Raw genomic sequence first — 24,546 nt, forward strand, 5'->3', positions numbered from 1 at the left:
CTCACTTATTGAACAGCTGTGGTAGTTTTCATTTGACATCTGATGACTTTTGATCTTTGATGGGAGAAAACATTTATCTCTGCACACAGGTGGAGAAGCTTACTTGCAGAGATGATATTTTGAACTCTACTTTCCTCCTGCCTTCCTGCTCATCTGTTACTGACATACGCTAGTGTTGGACTTGGGACTGAACCTAAGTTTTCTGAATTTCCATTTTCAACTGCAATTTTGTTAGACCACAGCTGCACTCTTTTTGGTCCATTTTAGATAGCCACACTTGTAAATGAAACTAGTTTATTTTAACTTACTAATGTCTTATTTGAAATGTCATCTGCTGCAGATTCAGCTTGCTATCTCCACCAGGTCTCATTCACCTGTTGCAATTCTCATTAGGGAGTTTATTTGCTGCTCTGTCACTTTCTCTAACAACTCCTCTCCCTCCCCCCTTTTTTGTGACTCAATAACAAAAGTTCTTCCTGGAGCTGCAGTAATCTGGTGGATCTGCAGGAATTAAGGAATAACATTCCTGTAAACTTCAGCTTCTTCAGAAACAACCTGTGTGGAGCTATTTTAGTATTTTCAAATAAAAGTGAAAAATGCAGTGTGAGTGTGTGTATGGCATCATGTGCCTTCAAGCTACACCCAGTGTTCATATATTTTAAACCTGTACAGCAGCATTTTAAGAAGAGAGAGTTTATGCTGTCGTGTCCCCCCCCCCTTTTTTTTTTATTTTACACTTGCCACAGTTCTAGTAATAATAATTTAGGACATTTTTTATATGGTCTCCTGAGGATGGTCACACTCAGAGAAATGTGCTTCTAAAAGACTGGTCAGGTCCCTTTAAAATAAAATGAAAGTGAAAGCTAACCAGGCAGGACTTCGAGCTCTTCCAAGAACTAGTTAGTGCATTGTATGCAATCTAAGTATTGGGAGGTTTTTTTGGTTTTGTTACGGTCATGCTTTTTTCCCCTCTTCTCTGTTAAAGCACTGAATAACGAATTACAGAGTTGAAGAGCATTTTTATAAGTAGTTGTTCAGTTCATTCTCCTGTCCTAAGTTAGGACCAAGTCTACCTACACAGGTGACTTTGTAGGCTGTTGTGGTGCTTCTCTAACCTCGTGAAAACAAGACTGTCCTGGGAACAGGCACTAGAAACAAAGGCGTAGGCCTCCAGCTGAGCACGGCTCTGGCAGGCTCTGCACTTGCAGCCTGTGGGTGACCCATCTTCAGCCCTGTAGACCCATGAAGTGCCTGAGGAGTATGGCACTGGGCAGGGGATGCGACATCTTCCTTCCATCTTGTCTGCACAGCTGTAGTTGCAGCGCTGTGGTCTTCTGTGCTTTCCTGGGCTGGTGTGGCCATTCAGTCCCTCCTGGCTAGGCAGCCCACATGTGGTGTTGGGGATGGAGAGGGTGGTGTGGTGCGGGGGCATAACCTTCTCTCGTCTTGTGGGGCTTCAGCCCGGGGGTAAAGCTCATCCCTGCAGCAGGCTACATGACCCTGTCTCCGTCTGCCTCCAAGTACTGTGATATAAAATGCCCATCCATGTGCATGCCTGCTGGACATACGTGTTCAGCCTGACTAATGGTTGGGCCTGGGGACATGGAGCTGTGGCATCCTCGCTTCTGTTGAGCTGCCGGGTTTGGCAACCCTCTGCTGGTGTGCCAAGTGCCTCAATGTAGGAGCAACGCCAGGTGTTCATAAAGCAAATTTGTGTGTTACACTGGCTGGGGGGTTTCTTTTAATACTTCCTGCTCATATTAGTACAAAAACACAGGGTTTTTTGGTGGTTAGATTGTCATGTCGTGCTACCATATTCCTTCTCACCAAAATAACTTTCTCTTGTTATGCACGTGTCTAACACTTCCTGTATTGCTGCAGTTGGGTCGGGTTGTGACATACCCAATATGGCTAATCTACACCACCATCCTGAGGCTTTTCAAGAATCCCCATCCTGCGATTACTCTGAAGGATCCTGAAGTGAAGTATGCATTGAGGCTGATTGATAAGGAGGTAAGTGCGTGCACAGTACTGAGCATGACCTCTCCGTGGATACTGTGAAATGCTTACAGCTTCTTAAATCTTGGGTAATGTTGCAGTAGGGCGAATACTTGTATTTTAAGGAAAGGACTTCTTTATAAATGCTCCTTGCCTAGTATAACTGAGTTCTGCAAGCAGCTTGTTTCCAAGCAAGTTTAAGTGGAGAATGCTGCTTTAGAAATGACCCAACTCATAGTTTCTGTCACGTGTCTCATGTCGTGGAGTACATCAGCAGAAATTCCTAAACTCTGCACTACTAGATTGGCTATGAGACAGAAGTCATGCTGTCGGGCAGAGCAGGCAGTTTTTTCATGGTCAGTAGCATTCAGCATAGTAGTCGTCAGAACTATGTTGATACTGATTCCTGTTATTGGATTTATGTACTCTAGTGTGTTACAGGAAGAAAGGTGCTTAAATGATGTGGTCCTGACGGCAGCTGAGCTGTCTCAGCTTCTCTTTCTCTCTGTTAAAAGTAGAAGCTGTTCTGTACTTCCTGGGCTGCTCAACTGGGTTTTCAGAGGAAAGTCATGGCCCTTTCAGGGGTGGATCTTGCTATCAGAAGTTGGTAACTCAACTTGTGGGAAGGGGACCAAAGCCACGAAAGGTGAAAAGTCCAGATTTCCCTTAGATAAACTCACCATCAAAAGCATGAGATAGAAATCTTGGCTTTTCAGATGTGAAGTCGCATCCAAAGATACTTTTAGTGTTGACTTTTGAAGTCAACAAGTTAGTTGGAAAGCTATGAGAAGAGTTTTGATGAAAAGGATTTTGGACTGGAACAGAGCTTTCTTTGAGGTATAGAGAGTGCACTGATAGCTTGGCTTTCATTTGTTCAGTCTGTCAAAGAAAATGATTGCTGTCATTCCAAATCCTGGTTTCGTGGGAACTGAAAGCTTCCCCGTGGCTTGGGCTGGGTGGCGTTACTGAATTTATTTCCCATGTGTACTGCCACAACGCTATTATTATATACTCCCCGCTTTCTCATGAGATCTGTAGCACGTGGTTGCAGGTACAGTCTGCCTGACCTGCAGGAGGGGAGGGAAGCTTGAGGCACTGCACATGCTTCTGACAGTCAAGCTACTTGCAGGTTTCTGCTGTAGCAGTTTGTAACAGAAGAGAATTCACAGTTCACTTGCTTTTTTTGCTGAATACTGATTTCTTTCTCACTCTGTTGTTGTTTTTTATACGCTTTTTTAAATTTTGGGATGGAGGAACAGCTCTTACATAACCAGGTCAAAAGCTGCTGCATGTGGTACCTTGATCAACTGAGAATATTTGACTGATGAATGTTTATAATTTTTTGCCTAAATGGGAAATGTGTCCTGGAAACAGAAGTTAATTTTGAAAAATAATAACTTGGTACAATAAGTGCTAGTAGCTTCTAATATCCTGCCAAAAATGTGGTGCCAACACTCTGATCTTTGGTATTAAACTTCTCAACATTGCCATATCCACCTGTCTGGGAAAGATGAAATTAGTGAGAGTCTTTCTGACATGCTTCAGTTTGTATTTTACAACCTATTAAATTTGAAATAGATGAGAACTTTACTCTAAAAACACCTGTCATTTCCCAAGTTAAAATGTTTTTGTGTAGAGAATCATGGCTGTCAGTGTGGTTGTGGAGCCTACTCAATACATCTGTGTAGTTGGCTAGAGTTTACCTTCCATTGCAAGAGGGATTTCAGTACACTGGTTTTCCCTTGGAGTGTTGCTCCTTTTGCTTGCCCAGCCTAGCTAAAGACCCTCATATCTTTAAAGTTTCTGCTGTTCCCATGTTGGTATTTATCATTCTCTTTTTGTGACTATGAAGCTGTTGGTACCTTCACCAGCAGAGCACCAAAATGATTTGTGTTTAAAACAAAAAATGAACAAATGAACTCCCTGTTTTGGGGGTAGCTAGGGGTTGTCATTTTTAACATGACGTATTTTGATGATATAGTTGAGAGTATGGCCTTGCAGAAAGTTTTCTTAGTGGACTGTGGCCCCAGCAAAGGAATAAGAAGCTTCACCAGGAAGGGAAGTGGCAGGAACTGCTTAGACCGGTTTCACAGCTAAAGAAAATGGACTGGTGATTGCAACGGAAAACTAAGTTGCGTGTACTGGGCTGCCATGCAGCAATACATGTATGTGAAATTTCAGGATTCCACTGTTACATAGAAACAGCTTTTAGGTGTCTGCAGGCTGAAGTTTGAAAAGCAGTGGTCTAGAGAATGCCTAGTTTGACATAGATGTATCTTTTAATGCAGCTTAGATTTTTGTGTATGAAAGCTGGAAATTGAATGTACCATTTTGTCAAGCTGTTGCAAGCAAAAGCCTTTCTTCCTCTAGCCACTGTCTGCCTTTTACCCACCAGTTGAAACGTTAACATCTGCCCAAATCGAGCATGCCATACCTCCCCTCTGTTGAACGGAGAAATAGGGGTCGCAGGGCTGCTTCCTAGTGTTTAGCAGTGGAAAAAATTGTCATAATATAGTTAGGTGTGCTAATTTAGTTTGTGTCTTAAAAAAGCCCACAACCTCAGGGCTTTTTTTGTAATGGTAAGCATAATTCATTTGTTGCCTTTCAGTGGCTTCAGCAAAGCACCAGCCTGCAAAAACTGTTCTCCAGCTTTGCATTTGCAGTTGCGAGTGTGGAAGACTCCTCAGCACCTGCAACTTGAGACAGAAATGCGTGCTGGTAGCTGGAGGCCAAGGGCTTCTAGACGCTTAGGACAATACCAACTGATGGCATTGGGGAATGCTGTGGAGATGACCCCATGCTGGAAAGGTCTTCTGCATCCTGTTTCAAGGCTATCTTTAATTTAGCCTTGATGAATGACGTGCTGAATGGCATGCTCAGTGTCTTGGCCATGTGATAGAGACAAGGCGTAGGCACACTGATCTAGTTACTAGGAATTTCTTCAGCCTTTTAGTGTTTCTCACAATTCTCTTGTGATGCACCAAAATACTTGTGTTCAGATACCTTCGGCTAAGCTATCTCTACTTTAATGGAGGAGATGATTAACTGGGAATTCAGAACTTCATTCCTTCTGCATGCTATTAAAGACAGCATCTTAAAATAAAGGATTATTGGCAAAATCCAGCTTTGAAGTAGTGAAGCTGGTGCTGAAATTTTCACACAGAAACAGCAGCAGCGCTAAGTCCACGTTAGCTACCTTTCTTGTGGAATTTTCAATGGCAGTTACTGTTCCTGAATAGACATAAGTACAGAGAAGCCCTTTTTAGACTGCCACTCAGTTCCCTTCTTTCTTCACCTTAAAATGATTTATTGTGAAGAAAATTTCGTCTGTGTGACCAGAACTTGTAAGTGAAGACTAGATGAACCGTGATGAGAAAGAAATCTGTCTCCATTTGTTACTACAAAAACAAACAAAAAAGAATTACAATATTTTATGGAATGTTTATGAAATTTTTTCTAGAAGGGATATTATGTCCCATAGGGTTTTAAAAAAAGAAAGTAATTGGATGAGGCATTAGGCTGTATGCTGTTTCTTTCTGTCTTTTTTTGCTGTCTTTTTCAATCCCATGGATGTGACCTGATTTTTAAGAGAGAAAACTTACGTAGTATAAGAAATAATATTTTATTTACTCATTACCAAAATTTTATTCGAGGTACGACTTTCCTAGTAAAAGATTAGAATAATTATCCTGCATAAATTGTCATAATTTTATAATAAAGTTCTTATCTTAATAGAATGCTCTTTTCAATTTTAGTTAAGGATTAGTTCAATTTTTATGGGGAAAATATTTTTAAGGCTCTTAGCATAGCAAAGGAGACCAGGCTGCTACTTCCTAATCTTCTTGACATCCACTACTGTCTTCTGAAATCATCTTCTACATTGAAATGGTTAATTCCCCTGATTTTGAGACATCAAAATTTTTTGGCCTTGAACTCCTGCATATTTAAACTTTAAATGAGAATTCAAGAACTGATTCATTTTTATCTCATGGCCTTCTCACAGAAGGCAATGTAAATGTTCATACTGTTTAGAAAGTTATCGTTTAGTCTTAATCTGCATATGAATATCTTATTAAGTTTTGCTATTCACATTCAAATATACGTCAAAACAGTATTTGCATTTGTCTGTTTTATTTCTATTTTTACTTCTGTATTACTTCTAAAATATTTTGAGATAAAGTTAAGTTTTCAGTGAGTTTCAATGAAAAGTTGACCTCTGCAGGATTGCCATGTTGAGAGGAGTTCATATTTGCACTATGCAAAAATTTCAGTTAGGATGCTGCTCTCCCCCAAATGTTTAATCCTGCAGGGAGCCACACTAGCGTATTCGTTTTACAAGTGAAATTACAAACATTAAATCTCAACAACATGACTGATTGTTCTTTTTATTTTCCTCTTTCAGGAAGTTAGTCATGACACAAGAAGATTTCGATTTGCTCTCCCTTCCACAGATCATGTTCTGGGTCTCCCTGTAGGTACGTTCTGTCTTCCCTTGCTGAGAACCCAAGCATTGTTAATTATACTACGAGAGATTTTGTGGGGATTTTTTTCCTACATTTTGAACTGTTGAATTTTGAATGCTGTCCACATGGCTTGAGCTGGTATTTAAAGCTTTGCAAGATTATTCTCATGCTGTGAGTCATCTGCAGGGTCTGAAATCTTGTGTACTTACAGAGAGTGTACATCCAGCTTGTTTTTGTGAAGACAGTAGAAACAAACACTGGTCTTTACTGGTATTTTTCCAGTCTCAACTTTACAGTGTGTGTTATTCCCGTGGTGCTTGGCCTCTGTGGTCCCTTTCCATCCCCTGAGGCAGCGCTCTCATCTGCCTGTCCTCTAACATGCGGTTTACCAGATGATCTGTTCACTTCTGAATTTGCAGCCAGTCTCATGGAACTTCTTAATCACCATAGGGTAGATGTTTCCTGAGGCCTTGCCATGTGGCATGTTGCCTTCCATAATAGCTTAGTGCTGTTGTTTCCTACTGCTTATATAAAGAGCATTTAATTGTGACTTGTGTTTAATAGGGAATTCTGCTTTGACAACCTGTTGCAATGATCTGTGGATCAGGTGCTTTGTGGTAGTCCTCAGCACCTTTCCAGCATCGCCGTCCATCGTGTTTAGGTTCCCTCTTGTTTGGGATATATTATTCTCTTGATTCTGTTAAGTAGCCATGAGGGCAAAGCTAGTTTCCTTCCCTTGCCCATAACGAGTACTGAGGAGTGAGCTGTCTCACCCCTGTAATTGTTCTTGTCCTACACGCTAGCAGAAGGGAAGCTGTCTGGGGTGAATTTGGCCTGCTGGATGCCATGGCTTCCTCCAGTGTTTTAGCAAGGTCAGGGCAAATCAGCCAGTTGTTTCGGCATAGCTCGAGAATGCGCGTGCCCGGCCCTGTACGGTCCCAGGAGCAGCATAGTCATGCTCCCAAAGGTGCTCTGCACGGGCTAATCTGTGGGTGACTGGGGGAGTGGTTTACTGGGTGAGACTTGGGAAGCAAAGAGAGCTGAAAGCTGGTGAGGGTGGTAAAAGCAGCTGGGAGCAGCAGGCTTGGCAGCTGTGGGGCAGATACTGGCATGTATGTTTTGTCCAGCACCAGCATTTTGCTTTTGCCACCAGCTGGAGTGTTACAGGAAAAAATGCGATTCACTCTGAGGGAGAGTGGGGTTGTGTATGGCCCTGCGCACAGGCTGCCAACTGCTGTCCTGTCAGGGTGGGGTAAGGCTCTAACAAGTAAGAGCATAAGGCATGTTTTCCCTCTGGGAGGAGCACCTTTCTTGGATTTGTGCTAATTCTTGTGAGACATACCCCAGCAGCGGTCCCGTCTGACCAGGTTCACAGTCTGCAGTGGTCACCATGGTCTGTTCCTGGAGGAGGGGGTGGCGAGGCCACCCCTTGCCTGGAGGAGGAACGGGAAGCTGCTGCTGCTTCAGGTCTTCCCTAGCAGGAAACGTGCGTGCTACCAGATGTGTATAGGCTTTGCTGAGAGGTTTATTTGAATCATCCTTACGTTATGTCCGTGTACAGCTTCAGGTGAGTTATGGTTACTCATTTCCCAAGTCACCAGGTAGCACATCTTCATTCACCCACTGGTTTGTCTCACTGGCCCTCTGGCTTGGCAAACCAGCTCCCGGTAAAATCCCCTCTTTGTGTTCCCGTAACAGGCAGAGGAGCTGCATTCATCTTCAGAGATAGTTTGTTCTGTTGACCTAGTGGTGACAAAATAACAAAAACCAAATCCCCCCTAGGTATTGTTCACTTGGGTCTCTTCAGGGTGTTGAATTTTATAGGAAAACCTTTCAAAAGAGTTAATTCAAGGTTTTTTTCATCAAAAACATAGACGTTGAGAAAATAAACTATTGTAGAGAGTTCAGTGAACATGTGACAGATTGAAACGCGATCGCTACATTCAAATGTTCAGCTGGAGGAATAGCAGGGTTAGTGCTTTATGTCTAGGCAGCCTTAGCAATGGCAGCTAGACGACCTCCTGGTAGACATGAGCGATCTGTGGTCAAAGTAAGAACAGTTATAAATTCAGTTGTAACTGAACTGTAACGGTTTATAACTAACATGTTAATAAACAGATCTGAACAGTACTTGACAGTTTTCCCCTCCTGTGTCCTTTTTACTTGTCTGTACGGGAGAGACATACCGCGTCTTTTGCAAGATCTCGCTTGCAGTTAGGGCTTTAGTAAATGTAAGTGCATGAAGCTATCAGAACAGATATGATTGACACATAAAATTGGCAGCGGAGTTGTCTGCCCTTCCAGGTAGAATCTGTGTGTGGTTAACAACTCTGGCAAGGTGTTATAATGTCAGGAAAATGAGAGAGGAAAAAGTGGTGCCCCAAAACAAGGTAGTTAGGAGAACTTTGAGACTGCGTTTGCAGTCCATGCCAACTCAGAACATCCACTGAAAGAAAAATCTTTTGAAAGCAAACTGCTTTTTTTCTTCCCTGTGTACAGGACAGCATATCTACCTGTCTGCACGGATTGATGGAGCTCTGGTTGTTAGACCTTACACTCCGGTTTCCAGTGATGATGACAAGGGCTTTGTGGATCTTATTGTCAAGGTGAGAATGTCACGCTCTTTTACCAGGCTGGGCAACTTCTGAGCCCACCTTTACACTTGCAGTGCTATGTGAAGTCTGCTGTGCTGGCTTCTGTTCAGGTGTGTGCCACTGCGGACTTCCCCTATTGTAACAAGGGATCTGCAGTTACCTACAATCCGTATGGCATTTTGCAAGCACTTCTTTCGTGAGTGTGTCTCATGAGGTGCTGCATAATTTTCTGGATTTGCATACTGCAATTTGCCAGAATCTGTGTGGACCTGCAGATGTTCACACACTTTTTTAATCCTTCTGAAATAAGGAATTAACCTTGCCTGAACTGTCAGCTTCTTCTGAAGCTAATGTAATATGGTCATCATGATCATTAAGAGCGGTGATCATTATCGTTACTGATCTAGACAGTGTGAATGACTGATTTAATTGGCAAGCATGTGATTCTGAGTCTTGTGATAATGTACTTTTGTTTTGTCTCTTGGCGGCTAGACTAAGCAAATATATTTAAAACTGACAGGAATTTAAAACCTGAATATCTGCACTGGATTTCCTCTTAGAATTTTACTCTTAAGTTTTTTTCTTCTTTGCAACTAATAACACTTTATTAATTTATTGTGAAACTAGACGCGAATTTGCCTTTTACTACCTGCTTATCTTCATGAGCATGGCATTGCACGCTGAAGACATGACAAGGGCAGAATGTAAATCTTTGGCTTGGATAGAAATGTTTCACAAGACTCCTTCTTCCCAGTGTGGCTCTCCATGCACGCAAATGATGCTGTTCTTGTAAAAGGGTAGCTAGTCTCAGCTTGAACTCTTTCATACCCATGTGATTTAAAACAAAAAAACCAGCACAGTTCCAGCAATGTAACTACACCCACTGATACCTGTTGGTGAACCGCTGAATATTCAATTAGTTGGTATCTACTTTTTTGTTACTCTAACTTTGAGGTGCAAACGGTTGGCATCCCAAGAAGCAGGTTTGGGTATATCCCTTTGCAACTGAGCTGTCAAGGATCTTTCTCAGAAGTTCTTCTGTTTGAAATCACAGTGGCTTTTTTTTTTCCCTTCTGAACTTGGGTGTAAATCATGTTGATTATTTAGAGATATTTTCTGTGTTACAGAAATACAATGGAGAAATTGCCAGTCTGTGTCCAATCTGATCACAATTGGGACAAGAGTGGCATTTTAATCTTTTTCAGAAAACTCAGTGCTTCTCTCTTACTGTCAGTCAAATCTGCATTGATAGTATTTTTTTATGTAGTAATTGTCGTTTGCATGAGGAGTATGGGTACCTAAATATTTGAAGGGCAAATGCTCATCTTTGAGCTGTGAGATTAATTGCTTCATTGTTATGTTTAACAGATCTACTTTAAAGGTGTCCATCCAAAGTTTCCTGATGGAGGGAAGATGTCTCAATACTTAGACAGCCTGAAAATAGGGGATACTATTGACTTCAGAGGACCAAGTGGCCTACTTGTCTACGAAGGAAAAGGCAAGGCTGACTCGGAAGATTAAATTTATCCAGAGTAAACAATACGGAAAAAACATTATAAAGTAGTAGTAATACTGGTCACAGTTTTTTATTAACCTTGCCTGAACTGTCAGCTTCTTCTGAAGCTAATGTAATATGGTCATCATGATCATTAAGAGCGGTGATCATTATCGTTACTGATCTAGACAGTGTGAATGACTGATTTAATTGGCAAGAATGTGATTCTGAGTCTTGTGATAATGTACTTTTGTTTTGTCTCTTGGCGGCTAGACTAAGCAAATATATTTAAAACTGACAGGAATTTAAAACCTGAATATCTGCACTGGATTTCCTCTTAGAATTTTACTCTTAAGTTTTTTTCTTCTTTGCAACTAATAACACTTTATTAATTTATTGTGAAACTAGACGCGAATTTGCCTTTTACTACCTGCTTATCTTCATGAGCATGGCATTGCACGCTGAAGACATGACAAGGGCAGAATGTAAATCTTTGGCTTGGATAGAAATGTTTCACAAGACTCCTTCTTCCCAGTGTGGCTCTCCATGCACGCAAATGATGCTGTTCTTGTAAAAGGGTAGCTAGTCTCAGCTTGAACTCTTTCATACCCATGTGATTTAAAACAAAAAAACCAGCACAGTTCCAGCAATGTAACTACACCCAACTGATACCTGTTGGTGAACCGCTGAATATTCAATTAGTTGGTATCTACTTTTTTGTTACTCTAACTTTGAGGTGCAAACGGTTGGCATCCCAAGAAGCAGGTTTGGGTATATCCCTTTGCAATTGAGCTGTCAAGGATCTTTCTCAGAAGTTCTTCTGTTTGAAATCACAGTGGCTTTTTTTTTCCCTTTTGAACTTGGGTGTAAATCATGTTGATTATTTAGAGATATTTTCTGTGTTACAGAAATACAATGGAGAAATTGCCAGTCTGTGTCCAATCTGATCACAATTGGGACAAGAGTGGCATTTTAATCTTTTTCAGAAAACTCAGTGCTTCTCTCTTACTGTCAGTCAAATCTGCATTGATAGTATTTTTTATGTAGTAATTGTCGTTTGCATGAGGAGTATGGGTACCTAAATATTTGAAGGGCAAATGCTCATCTTTGAGCTGTGAGATTAATTGCTTCATTGTTATGTTTAACAGATCTACTTTAAAGGTGTCCATCCAAAGTTTCCTGATGGAGGGAAGATGTCTCAATACTTAGACAGCCTGAAAATAGGGGATACTATTGACTTCAGAGGACCAAGTGGCCTACTTGTCTACGAAGGAAAAGGCAAGGCTGACTCGGAAGATTAAATTTATCCAGAGTAAACAATACGGAAAAAACATTATAAAGTAGTAGTAATACTGGTCACAGTTTTTTTCAGCTGCGTTCAAGTCTTTACAGAATCATAGAATAGTTTGGGTTGGAAGGGACCTTTAAAGGTCATCTAGTCCAACCCTCCTGCAATGAGCAGGGACGTCTTCAACAAGATCAGGTTGCTCAGAGCCCCGTCCAACCTGACCTTGAATGTTTCCAGGGATGGGGCATCCACCACCTCTCTGGGCAACCTGTGCCAGTGTTTCACCACCCGCAGCGTAAAAAATTTCTTCCTTCTATCTCGTCTAAATCTACCTTCTTTTAATTTAAAACCATTACCCCTTGTCCTGTTGCAACAGGCCCTGCTAAAAAGTTTGTCCCCATCTTTTTTATAAGCCCCCCTTCAAGTATTGAAAGGCTGCAATAAGGTCTCCCCGAAGCCTTCTCTTCTCTAGGTTGAACAACCCCAACTCTCTCAGCCTTTCTTCACCGGAGAGGTGTTCCATCCCCCTGATCGTTTTTGTGGCCCTCCTCTGGACCTGCTCCAACAGGTCCATGTCTTTTCTGTGCTGAGGGCTCCAGAGCTGGATGCAGTACTCCAGGTGGGGTCTCACAGAGCAGAGCAGAGGGGGAGAATCTCTGTGGCTACATTTTGATTACACATACTGCATGAACTGAACCTTAGCCATCACTTCTATTATTTGGGCTGGTACTCTCAATGTACTCACCCTTTCCCACTAGACACGGGGATTCTTTTCTGTTGTTAGCATCGCTGCACAAAAGAAATTGCTAGTGTCTTAATTAAGTCAACGGCCATCCTGAGGAGGATTGTTATATGACTATAGAAGTGCTTGTTATTGATACTATTCTCAAAGAAGGGAATTCTCTCCCTGGAGAGAATTATATGGACATAGTTTATACACTGATAAAACCACTTGGTATTTGTGCTGTCCAATGCTAATTTGCCAAGTGAAAATGAACTTTATCAGTAGGAAGTGCTTTTATGCCAATATAAAATATCTCACTTTGGCATAGTGCAGCCACAAATGTGTCACAAAAACCTCCTGGCGGTTTTGTGAGCAGCAGAACTCAGACACGTGGTTTTCCAGAGCTTTGTGTGTTGTGCTGATGTTATCCTGGATGAAGAGAGGTGTGAACACAACAAATACAACGTTTTGGGCAATTTCAAACTCACAGTCAGATTTGGCTGTAACTGGCAAATGAGGTCAAAAAGAGGAGATAAATATACAAAAAAATACACCCTGCATATTTCAGGTTTTCCCTTAAAATAATCTGCATGGGGTAAATAAACTCTCTGAGCACATTAATTCCTTTGTGTAGAACTGTTGCCAGAATCTGGGCTTCTGAATATCACTGGGGGTATGGGACGTGAGCAAATAGAAATACAGGTAGCGATGGCTTGATGCTAGTCAGGAGTAAGTAATAACCCGTGTCAGTGTCTGATGTTATCATCATGTGTCTTACAATCTCTAATAATTTTTCAGGATTTGTTTTAATTCGTGACATCTTCACCTTTGTCTGTTTCCTGCTCATGCATTACGGGGAGGGAAGGGTGACAGGGCCAATTAGCTGAACGTGCTGGGAAGGGATCACAGGCGCTGTTTCCTGCTTTCTTCAATGTTTTCCATCTCTCTCTCTCTTCAGGCAAGTTTGCTATTCGGCCTGAAAAGAAAGCTGAAGCAGTTACCAAGAAAGTGAAATATGTGGGGATGATTGCAGGTGGGACTGGTACGTATATATAAAGATTCATCCTTGGTTTCTGACAGCTGGTAGATGGTTCTTATTTTCTCCCACATGCTCACTTGCGGTTTCTTTTGCTCCTTTGCATTCGTGCATCATTGACCTGCCTTTCTCTTTCAGGGATAACACCTATGCTGCAGATCATTCAAGCAATCATTAAAGATAAAGATGACCCTACCGTTTGTCAACTGCTGTTTGCTAATCAGGTAATTCTGTCCTTTTTGTTTTTTCTGTTCATAAAGTTTTACTTAACTAACAGACCTCCACTCAGCAAATGAAATTCTTGCTGTGAAAGCCTGGTACAGAAATACAAACCCTGAGGGGAGAAGGGGACTGAAATGTTGAAAACTTCCCATATAAAAGCACTATAATGAATTGGTTTTTTAGTGCTACTACAGAAATGCCACTTACCTCCCAGCTAATGCTCGCTTTCCTGTGTCTCATTGCTCTGTTTCTAATCCAGTTTATAAATGTTTTAAAACTCTGCATTCCTTTGTGCAAGCTGTTAATGTTTTGGGCAGACTTTCAGAGGTGTCTTAGTGGAAACATGAAAGAGGTGGACATCTGTCTCCTTCGGCAATTTTAGCTCACCAACTTCGCAGCAGGGTTTGTATGTGGAGTCTTTCTGTTTGAGAACACCTTAGGTGAGGCTAAAATTAACAGTGGTCTCTAGCAACTCCCTCAACTAGGGATTCTGCACGGCTGTCTCCTTTTATTTCCATTCCCCCGTCGGTTCTTCATGTGTTTCTATTGCTCTTTGAGGTGTGTCATACTGCCGTGCTGGACAAAGGCAAGATCTCTCAACCATGGGATCCTTGCGATAGAGATTTCTTGGATGGCCAGGCAACCCAAATGGTGGTGTGCTGCTGAACTGCGATGCCCCTTCTTTGCCTGATGTTATTCTGGTGTTAATCCTTTTGCTTTTAAATTTCTCCATCATAATGAATATTTGTTTCCGGATTATGAGCCGTTACTTGTGGTGAACCTCACGTCATGCCTGTGTTTTTTAGCTTCTTTAGGCTCTCCTCTGTCATTCCTATCTCCTCTGATATTCAGTGTGTCCTCATTTCCTTTGTACCATATTTGAATTATAAACCAAGATTTTTCCACCCAGAAGCTATAATCCATGTGCCAACAGATGCTCTGTTCTGATGCTTTATTACAGTAAGACCTCCTTCAGAGCCCTGCCGGTGCCCTCTGGCGCTGGCCGGTGCGGCCGCAGCAGCTGGTCTCTGCTGAGCCCTAGGAGTTGGCGTAAAGTGCAGTCGGTATCAGGGCAGGAGGGCCAGGATTTGCTATGAGTAATTCAGAATGACTAACACAGGGCTAGAGCTGCTGTAGCAACCTAGAAAACCTACTGCTTCTTGCAGGGAGGATTCTGGGAACAGTTGCCTGCGTATTAGCAACAGCCTGTGTAAACATCAATCCTTGGCTTTAAAGAGTCCTTGTACCCAGTAATTGCACAAATATAAAGCAGCCTTGTGGCAAATGGTCAGTCAGGAAAGCCTGCAGACTAGATGTTTTCTAATATTTAAAAATTCTATAAAATATTTTTAATATGTGTTTTGCTGATCTTTTATTTTGGCCCTCCTGAAAGAGCTGTGTTGGATTACAGATGACAATGTATGTGGGCTCGTACTGTGCTTCTGACTAGCGTGCTTTGAGTTGGTCAGACCCAGTAATAGCTTTTCTGGAACACAGGCAACTGCAGATCCAGAAATAGGCACCTTCTCGGCAATGGTTGCTGGCAGATTCCCCCTTACCCCCCCCCAGTTACAGACATAGTGGTGTCCTCAGTGCCAAATTATTAAGGCTGCAGAGGATGGTACCACTTTTAGTCTCTACCCTTTTCCCTCCCTCCCAGACTGCAGCTGCTCTTACGGGAATAAGGCTTTCATTTGGCTTTCAATGATGTTGCATCAGGGAGGAGCAGAACTTGATACCCTGGGTAACGTTTGTTGTTCCAATCAGAACTCGATACCCTTTTGGTTATTTGTTCCACATCCTGTTTAAAAACCAAGCAATCTCCGTATGGCAGTGCTGGTGAAATTTGAAGTGGCAAAGGTGAAAAACCTGGCGTTTTCCTGGCTGAACGCCACAGTATGGAGGGGTAGGGAGATACTAGTGTGCAGTCATGGTTAGTTTTTTGATGCAAGTTGCTTTTGTAATAGGAGTGCTAAAAGAGGGCTTTGCTCTTCTGATGCTACCACTAATTCCCTGAACAAGTGAAGGTTCTGTGTTTTGGTACAGGTTTTGCTTTGTTTTATTTTTTAGAGGAAAGGCATTGCATGGTCAGGATTTGGGAAAGTTATGAACCTTTTTATTAGCTCTGCTACAGGATAGTCATGGAAATAATTTGTGTTTGCTCTCTTCAGCCTGTAAAACAGAGTTGAATAATCTGTTCCATCTCACAGGGCCGTAGAGTAGCTAATGCTCTGTGGTCATCTGAGGGCGGCACTCAAATGCAGAGCGTAATCATTGTTTTCCTTATCCTGCAGACCGAGAAGGATATCCTGTTACATTCCGAGCTAGAGGAGATCCAGGTTCAGAATCCCGGTCGCTTTAAGTGTTGGTACACACTGGACAAAGCACCTGAAAGTAAGATCTAACACGCTGCTTCCACTGAAGCTTAAGTTATGAGTATTAATGCATGTGTTTCACAGGAGATATGCTATCTCATGTGCATATTTCTGAGCTCCTTTCTTGCTTAATGAATCGTGTGTGATTGCATCTAGTAGCATCATTCTTCACACAAGGATGCACAGAAACTCTTAGATGTAATCAGGCAGTGTTGCCAAAGCTACAAAGCTCACCTCAGGTGAATGGTAGTGCAATGTTCCTCCCATGACTACACCTGATATATTTACCATTATTTACTCTGGAAGGTGACCTTCCTTTCTCCTTCCCCACAGACATAAATATAACATGTTGTCTTAATGTTTCGTGTTTAGAGCATGCATTAAGGCAGCTGCAGTGGGAGTGTCAGAGGCGCTGTATCTCACGGAGATGCGGTCAAGTGCAGACTCCTACCTAGCTGTCACGGTATGGCAGTTCATGGTAGCTGATCTTCTTCCTAGGCAATGGAATTGCCTTTGTATTAACAGTGTTTCTCAATGAAAGTACTGTTCCAGCTTGGTGCAGTCCAGTTTTAAAGATAATGTGATATAGTTGGCTGGTCTAGGTGAGAGGACGAGCTAGCTGAATGCACCTCCCTCAGCTGTGCAAGTTTGAGGAAGAAAAGACTCAATAGTTTCTGTGTCATTCCTTGTTGTTTCTCTTTTTTACCATTCCTCGTCATGCCCACCCACATCAGGATTCACACTCCTATTCAGCGGTAGTTTGGGGCAGAGGAGGAAAAGCCATATGCCTTCTCTTACCTTGTGACCAAGAATACACCTCCGGTAGGGTTGGAGGAAGGGTTTTGCTGTCCCCAGAGCCTGTTCCTGTCATGTCATCTGCAATTAGTGTTCTCCTTGAATTCCTAATCACTGTTCCTTTTCTTTGATACGTGTGAATTGTGAACCGATCTTAGCAGTTGCGATAAAAGTTCCTCCTTAGACCCCCTCAGCACTCTTCTGCAGACTTTCACTACCATACGTGAAACCGGACCAAAACTGGAAATTTTCTGGATAATCTGTGGGAGAAATATGCGTCAAGCCTTACTGTGCCCAAAGGTTTGGGTCAGCAGCTTTTTGCATCCAGGGCTGGGGATGCGATGGGTAAACCTGAATCCTAGCATTAACCGATTAGCACCACGGGTGTTCCAACCGGGACCAACTTCATCAGCTAGATTTTCCCTAGTGAAGTTGTAGGAAGTGGGGTAAACAGGATGGATGTTGTTACTTCACAGTGCTGGAGCTGAGAAGATTCACGTTCTGTTCACAGCTCTGCTTGAGATTTCCTTGGGGCTTTCAGCAAGCTTTATTAAAAGTTAGCCCTTGTTTTCTCCATACATCAGTTTTGCATCTTAAAAGCAGAGGTAGCAGTTTTTCCAGGTAGCTTAACTGTGTTGAGGACACTAATGCGGGTGGAGTCTACAAATGTTACAGTCTAGAGTGTTACTAAAAAAAACCCCAAGCACCCCCACCTCATTCTGAAGTGACTTGTATCTATCTTTTCCTCCTTTTTTCCTCTTCCCCCTTCCCCTACTTTAATTTTTTTAACAGATTGGGATTACAGCCAAGGATTTGTGAACCAAGAGATGATCAGAGACCACCTGCCCCCACCTCAGAATGATGTTCTGATCCTCATGTGTGGACCTCCTCCAATGATCCAGTATGCTTGTATTCCCAACCTCGACAAACTGGGCTACACCAAGGACATGAGGTTCTCCTTCTAAAGACGACTGGTAGTTCAGTGATCTTGCGTAGAAGGGAAGGAAAAAAACATTTAATGGGAACAGGACAAAGTTAGAGATGGCTGATGCACAGTGCTGGGAAAGCTACATTTACATTAAAAATGCTTCATTTTTTTCTGAATCTCTGGCAAGTAAGAAAGACACTTAAGCTCAACTGTACTAAAACTGTACTGTATGTTGCACAGAAACAACTGTATTGTGGAAAGGCAGTGACGCCTAGTGCTCGGCTGTATTGTATACTCCATCTCAAGGGAGGACAGTATAGCTGCTTAGGGCAGTATACGCTCGTTTACACTTTTTCTTAGCACTGTAATGGCAGTAATAGCCTACTTCCTAACACTGTGCATACCCAGTATTGTATTTGGTACGAAGTATGCAAATATATAGAATGTGCTGGATTATTCACCTTGCTTATGCCAAATTTTAATCCTTACAGAGCTTTTACAGTATGAGGGCCAGGAGTGTTTGCCTTGTATGCATAATCTTTGCAACATCAGAAGCTTAAAGATGCTCGTTCAGTCAAAGGATGACAGTTAACCATTTATGACTGACGTTGTTCAAGCTGCCTTGTTAATCAAAATGGAGAGGTAGACAGCAAATGTAAAATTTGTTTCCTTTGTATTTTGAATAGCCTCTCTTAGATGCAAACGCTTTTCCAGCTGGTCGCAGTTCTCATCCCTGGGCGATGAAAGAAACTACAGAAAGCAGACGGCGTTGTGCCCTGTTCCACAAATAGCTGGAATTTTTTGCTTGTATGTGTGGAATACTGAAAAAAAACAAAACTAACTTTTGTATTTACTTTTAGATAGCAGATGGTGCCATAGGAGTACAAAGGCAGTTGTTCTGCATGTCCTGTGCGGTGAAAAAAATGCTGGGTGAAAACTGGATCTAGTTTTAGTTTTCTTGTTTCCCAGAGATGGATTTGGAACAAAGGGAACTCGGGTTTCATTGCCAGGGTGGGTTTCGGCAGGTAGCTCAGCTTCGGATGCGGTATGCATGCAGTCGGGGGACTCGCCTGTGTGTCTTGCTCAGGCAAAGCTCTGAAGGGTTTTGCTTGATGAGGATGCACGGGAACAGCCTTAAGTCACTAAACTCGAATGTCTCACTGAATATAAAACTGTTTCTTAGACGCTATTTACTATAGCTCTGATTTTTATTTTTTTAATATACTTTTTTTACAGCAGCCTTTTACCTAGTCTTTACTAAACTTAAGGCATCTTGTGCTTCTAACCAACAGAGATGCTGCTGAGATTAGAGCTGTCCTGTAAGGAATATATGAAACTAAAAATCTTGTTCTGGTGATGAAATCGGAGACTGAAAGGATGTTTAGTCACATATAAAGTAATGTGGATGCTAGTTAGCTGGCAGTGTCAGTGTATAATACCACTTTTTAAAGATTCGGGTAGGTATTTGAGGTTATAGCTTGCCATGTTTTCGTCTGTGCCTGTACGACAGATGGGTACTGTGCACTTCAAAGGTTAATTTTCAGCGTGAATTAAAAGGAGAAAAAGATACTACAGTTAATTTAAGGAACCTGAAATGAATAATACTGTTATTAATTTTATTAATTAGACGCTTGCCTCTGAAGTCTTGCATTTTTGATGTGTGCTTCTGAAACTTGTTAATACTATGCTCCAAAGTTCAAATAATACTCAAGTAAGTTTCAGTCCCTTTTTTAGGAGGCAAAAAGCAGAAATATGAGAAATTATCTTGCTGCTGGTTTATATCACTGTGGGATATGCATAGATTTTTTTCATTATTGTATTTAATGAAGTTTTCTTGTAAAAAAAAAAAAAGTTGAGCTGGTTGTGCAGCAACTATTTTGTATTACTTACTCTGCTTATTCAATTACTGGCTTTTTCACATCTGTGTAAGAAATAAAGTATCTTGCAGGTGAATAACCTGTGTGTTACTGAGCACATCATCTTCAACCTCCTAAGAGACAAACTATAATTGTAAAACACGATAAAGTGAAGGTTAAAAAAAAAAAAAGCCTGTTAGATTTGTTTACCCAAGTGCTTATCTTTCTTTTGTTTGAGTTTTGGTGAAAACTGCTGTATTTGGATGTCGAGTCAAGGAGTAAACTGTCTCTGGTTTTGTCCCTATCACTCCAGTCTCCTCTTTCTACCTTTATTTTGTACATCTTCCTTGTGAACATGAGTCTCAATTAATAAATAAAAAGAGGGATTTTATATCATCTACTGAAACAAAACTGTGTCACAGTCCCTTTTGCTTGATGGTCCTGTACTATAGCATTTAAACAAGTTGGTGATAAAAGTTGGGTTTACTTTTCAATATTTTTTTTTTCCTGTGAGCCAATTCATCTGTCTTACAGAAACTATGAGTATTCCTCCAGTTTTCTGACAGGATGTGCTGAGCACTACTAAACTCTGTTACAAAGCAGCTGGGGAAACGCGAACCTCCTTCAGGAAAGGCGTTTTGTGGGAAGTTTCCCGAGAGAAACAGGATTGAAAGGGCTGCTGCTTTGGCTTTACCAGAGGTGGGTCCCCTTCGCTTACCACTGTGCGAAGGCAGATATCCCCCCGTGAACAGCGAAGGCATGCTTGCATACGGCAGGGGTCTTTCTCTGGGTGCTGCTCCTGTTTGCAGCAGAGGATCTGAGAAGGAGGTAAGAAATGAGCGGTTCCTTAATCTCACTCCTCTAGCTGGGTCTTGAGCCTGCACTTCGTGTGGTGCCGCAGCAGTCCCAGCTGTGTGTCTGCTCATCTGTGCCAGTGTTAGCCCTGCCACAGCCACAGGGGCCAGAGCTGCAAGCAGCTCTTGGTCTGGGCTCTGGGATGCAGGTGGTGAAGTCACCGCTTGCCCTAAGCAAGTCCTCACCTGTCCTGGCTTCCCAGCTGCCTGTGTGATGGAGGGGGCTCTGTCTGCTTTAATCTTTCAAGGCACTGTATGACAGGTAAGGAAATACACGTTGCCTCAGGGGTTCAATAGCGTCCTCCAAAAGTTTCTGGTAAAAATAACTTGGTTTACAGAAAGGAGCCTCATATTGTTCCTCAGCTTTTCTCCTCTTGATCCTGCCTAAGTGAACAGGAAGGAAAGGAGCGTTGCTTGGGAAAAGCCAGTGCAGCAGCCAGGCTCTCTGTTGTGTTTGTAACTTCTTACATGTATGGGTCGGCTGTGAGTGGGGGAACAGCAAAATGGGATTGGGGCAGCAGGGATCTGTGACTTTTCCTTGCTTGAACAGCAAGGTAACATTTGCTTAGCGCTTCTGGGGATCATGCCCTGCCTGCCACCCCACCCCACTGTTTGAATGAACAGACTAGGACCCTGTTTTTAAACAGATCTACCACAGTTGGCATGCAGCACTCCCAATGCATCAGTCACAGGACATCTGCAATCAGGCTGTTCTCCCCGTCTGGCCTGAGCCTGGCTCCCGGCACTGGGCCTTAGGAGCATACGCAGGCAGCTAGTTGCACCACGTTCCTGCAAGTGCCTAGCTTCTAACCGAATCATCCCTGCAACTGTTTGCTTGTGGTGGATGCTATCAAGCAGCATCCTCTGCTGAGCTAACCGTAGAAACAAGAGTCCTGGCAGCAGCAGAAGGGAAAGGGCTGTACAGCAGGGAGTGGGAGGTTTTATCCTCCCAGGGTGTGGGAGATGGAAGAGAAAGTAGGGGTGCATTGGTGACAGATCACCCAGGGAGGAAGGGTGGGAGAGGAGTCACTGTGTGGCTGAGGGATAGGACAGCTGTGGATGAAGGCCTCTGCCAGACAGTGTCCATGTAGCTGCTTCTGCAACAGGGGAGCAGAAGGGGGGGTAGGGGGGTTATGCCAGATCCTGTTCTGGAGTAATAAAGCACTGGCACCAAGGGCCCAGGTCATCTCTGCTTGAGTCAGAAACTCCTGGTGCACCCACGTAGGGTGGATGTCTGTATCCTGTGATAAGCTAATCATGCTGCTTAAATTAAATACTCATGCTTCTCAAATTAAAGTTTCTTTAAAAAGGGTGGGGTGAGATGTTCTGCTATTTTTTCTTGTTACAAAGACGAGCCTGGCCTGGCTAAGCTAACCAGCCAACAGCAGCAGTGCTGCAAGTTTCCTCTTCTGATAGCCTTTCTTCACTGAGCTACGCTTCCGTGAGCTCTTGTGCTCAACTACAGTATAAACTACACAAACTATACGTTATACTAAACTAGACGTTAGCAAATGCTGTCCAAAGGAAAAAAAAAAAACCAAAAACAGAACAACCCAACCCCTTCACTTTGCTTTTACTAACCTTATTACACAAATTACCAGGGGATTAAACTGTCTGAGGTCAGCACCTTACCTGGTAAATTAGTATGTGCAGTTAGAGAAGCTTGTGGTATGGCTTTGAGTCACCTGAGCCGAGACTCCAGCATGGCTGAATAAATGAACACGGTCAAATTTACATATTGTTAAATACTTTGTTGTGCATCTTTGCCATTATTACCTGTAGTACAGAGTCTTGGCCAGTTCCCACTGTTGCTGAGGGCCCAGGCTCCTGAGCTAAAACCCTCAAGGCAACCAGGCAAAGAGTGTGGCGCAGGCTGGGGGATGGACTCTGGCTCCCAGAATAAACACCAAGCCTGCGTGACTTCTCTGAGGTACCAGGGGCACTTCGGAGGATATGAACCAACTGGGCAACTGCCCCAATGTATAACTTCTTCTTCCATAGTCCAAACTATATAGTCAAGACATTTTTATTTTTTTCCCTTTCCAACTCTGGAAAAAGCATGCAAAACATCCAAAGGAAGAAGTCCAACCAGCTTTCAGAGACAGCAGTCCTACAGAACTCAATCGCGTAAGAGACATGCACTAGTTTAGTTATAAGTGAAATACCAATCATCTAATGCAAACTCAAAGCTTTTCTGCTGGCCTTTTATAAACCAGTCAATCCAGCTGCGGTATTGGTTACGCTGTTACTTTAAACAGGCAAAAAAAAAAATCCAGCAAAACCAAACCCACCCACCAACCCAACCCTCCTGACTGGGCATAGAGGCCTCATGCTCTGCACGCATCCCCATAGCTATGCATGTTTGTTTTCCATGTAAAACACCAGAACTATCCCCTCTGTCCCACCAACCCCCTGCTACACGCACAAAATAGTGACACCAGCTCTTTAAAAACAACTGTATATTTCAATGAATGATTTCAAAACTAAAAGGCCTCCCTTCTCCATACCCAGCTATGTTTGTGACTTGGCAAAAATTTCAGAGTTCTCTGTTTTTATTTCAGGTCACCTTTCAGCCTCCACCATGGAAAGCTGCGAAAACTTCTGGCACTGATGCTGCAGCGTCTTTATGCCCTTTTTTTAATGGCTGTGTAAAGAACAGCCTTTATTTCCCAGCTGTCACAGCTGCCCCATCTTATAACTCACATAGTAAATAGGAAAATATGAATGAGATTTTGAAATTTTATTCTGTTAAATAAAATGAAATTATAAGAAAAGTACAGACAGAGGAGTTTTTGCACCAACAAAACTAGTCCGATGATAGCTAGCTATAAACAAAGTGGATTTACCAGTTTGAAAACTGATCAGATCTTCCTTCACTGGTTAACAGTGGCTGAAAGTAATTACAATTGTGCAACTCTTTGTCCACTAAAAGCTGAGGGAAATGGAATAAATCAGTCCATCAATGCAATCACCTGCTAAACTACTGAAAACAAAGTCAAAGTGAAATAATTTTGCCTCCTCCAGACTTTTGCTCTCTGCCACAAGCGGTCAGGAGCTGCCTCTGCTGCCCTGAAAAGCAGAAGCTCCCACCACCATGGGCCAGGTTTTTGTCCGCATTGGTTGATTTCCCCAAGTTTTCTTTAACGCCTGCCACTGCTTTTGGCCACACCTTGACCTGATTGCAGCAGCTCAGCAAGAACAGGCTTTGCCGCCAGGACCAAGCCTGCCCCTTCATTTCGGCCACAGCTCCGCGGCCCTCTGTAGCCTGGCACTGATCTACTTTTGACAGGCAGGTAATTAAGAGGCCTGTCATACGGCCCCTTTCTATGGCAGGAAAGGGCTTCTCCTCTTAGTTGTGAACCAGCTCACGCCTCCAAACCCATGTTTTTAAGCCCTGGTATTGTCCTTCACACTCGGTGCAAATCTTCTGACCAGCACCGGTGCATTTTCTTCATTACAGCCTCAGCCTCCTATTACAGAAAAAAACTGCCACACAGTAAACAAAGGCAGTGAGTCAAGTCTAATGTGACCTCCCAAAGGCTCAGGGCGATAAAGCTTTCATCGGCTCCAGCCAAGACTTAATGTCTGGCGAACAAAATGTTCTGGAAAAATGACGTGCCTTATATAAACACATTTTTCTGGCAGGTACATCCTGTTGTTTAAAACCTGGAGAGACTGGCTCAGCCGGGCTTCTGCAGGAGCTAAGGGAATGCGATGGGTGGAGGAGAGGGTGGGAAATAAGGGGGCGGAGGGAATAGCATGCAAGGAGAAAAGCGAGAGAGGCAGAGCTGAGCCCCTCGATGCCTCTGGTGCCGGCGTGCAGAGCCACTGCTGTTAACTAGTGGTTTACAGAAAGTTTATGTACACATTGCCACCTCCTTCGGTCTTTTTTTTTGTGCAGAGGCACTTTTCCAACAT

General features: G+C 42.7%; 2 protein-coding genes across 2 annotated transcripts in view; one reads left to right on the forward strand and one right to left on the reverse strand.

Annotated features, from left to right (window-relative positions):
- The window catches only part of LOC103924472 (NADH-cytochrome b5 reductase 3), a 24,456-nt gene extending 4,273 nt beyond the window's left edge, over nt 1-20,183 (forward strand). The window contains exons 2-9 of the mRNA XM_009333000.1: nt 1,882-2,013; nt 6,401-6,473; nt 8,961-9,067; nt 10,424-10,553; nt 13,521-13,604; nt 13,737-13,822; nt 16,115-16,214; nt 17,783-20,183. Coding sequence (XP_009331275.1) covers nt 1,882-2,013; nt 6,401-6,473; nt 8,961-9,067; nt 10,424-10,553; nt 13,521-13,604; nt 13,737-13,822; nt 16,115-16,214; nt 17,783-17,955 — 885 coding nt within the window. The 3' untranslated portion in view covers nt 17,956-20,183. The remainder of the gene's footprint in view (nt 1-1,881; nt 2,014-6,400; nt 6,474-8,960; nt 9,068-10,423; nt 10,554-13,520; nt 13,605-13,736; nt 13,823-16,114; nt 16,215-17,782) is intronic.
- A 4,291-nt stretch (nt 20,184-24,474) lies between these two features.
- Nucleotides 24,475-24,546, reverse strand: part of REP15 (RAB15 effector protein) — a 708-nt gene continuing 636 nt past the window's right edge. Inside the window, exon 2 of the mRNA XM_009333001.1 lies at nt 24,475-24,544. Within this exon, the coding sequence (XP_009331276.1) occupies nt 24,475-24,544 (70 nt within the window). The remainder of the gene's footprint in view (nt 24,545-24,546) is intronic.

The sequence above is a fragment of the Pygoscelis adeliae genome, unplaced genomic scaffold (genome assembly GCF_000699105.1).
Source record: "Pygoscelis adeliae isolate BGI_AS28 unplaced genomic scaffold, ASM69910v1 Scaffold38, whole genome shotgun sequence".
Lineage (NCBI taxonomy): Eukaryota > Metazoa > Chordata > Aves > Sphenisciformes > Spheniscidae > Pygoscelis > Pygoscelis adeliae.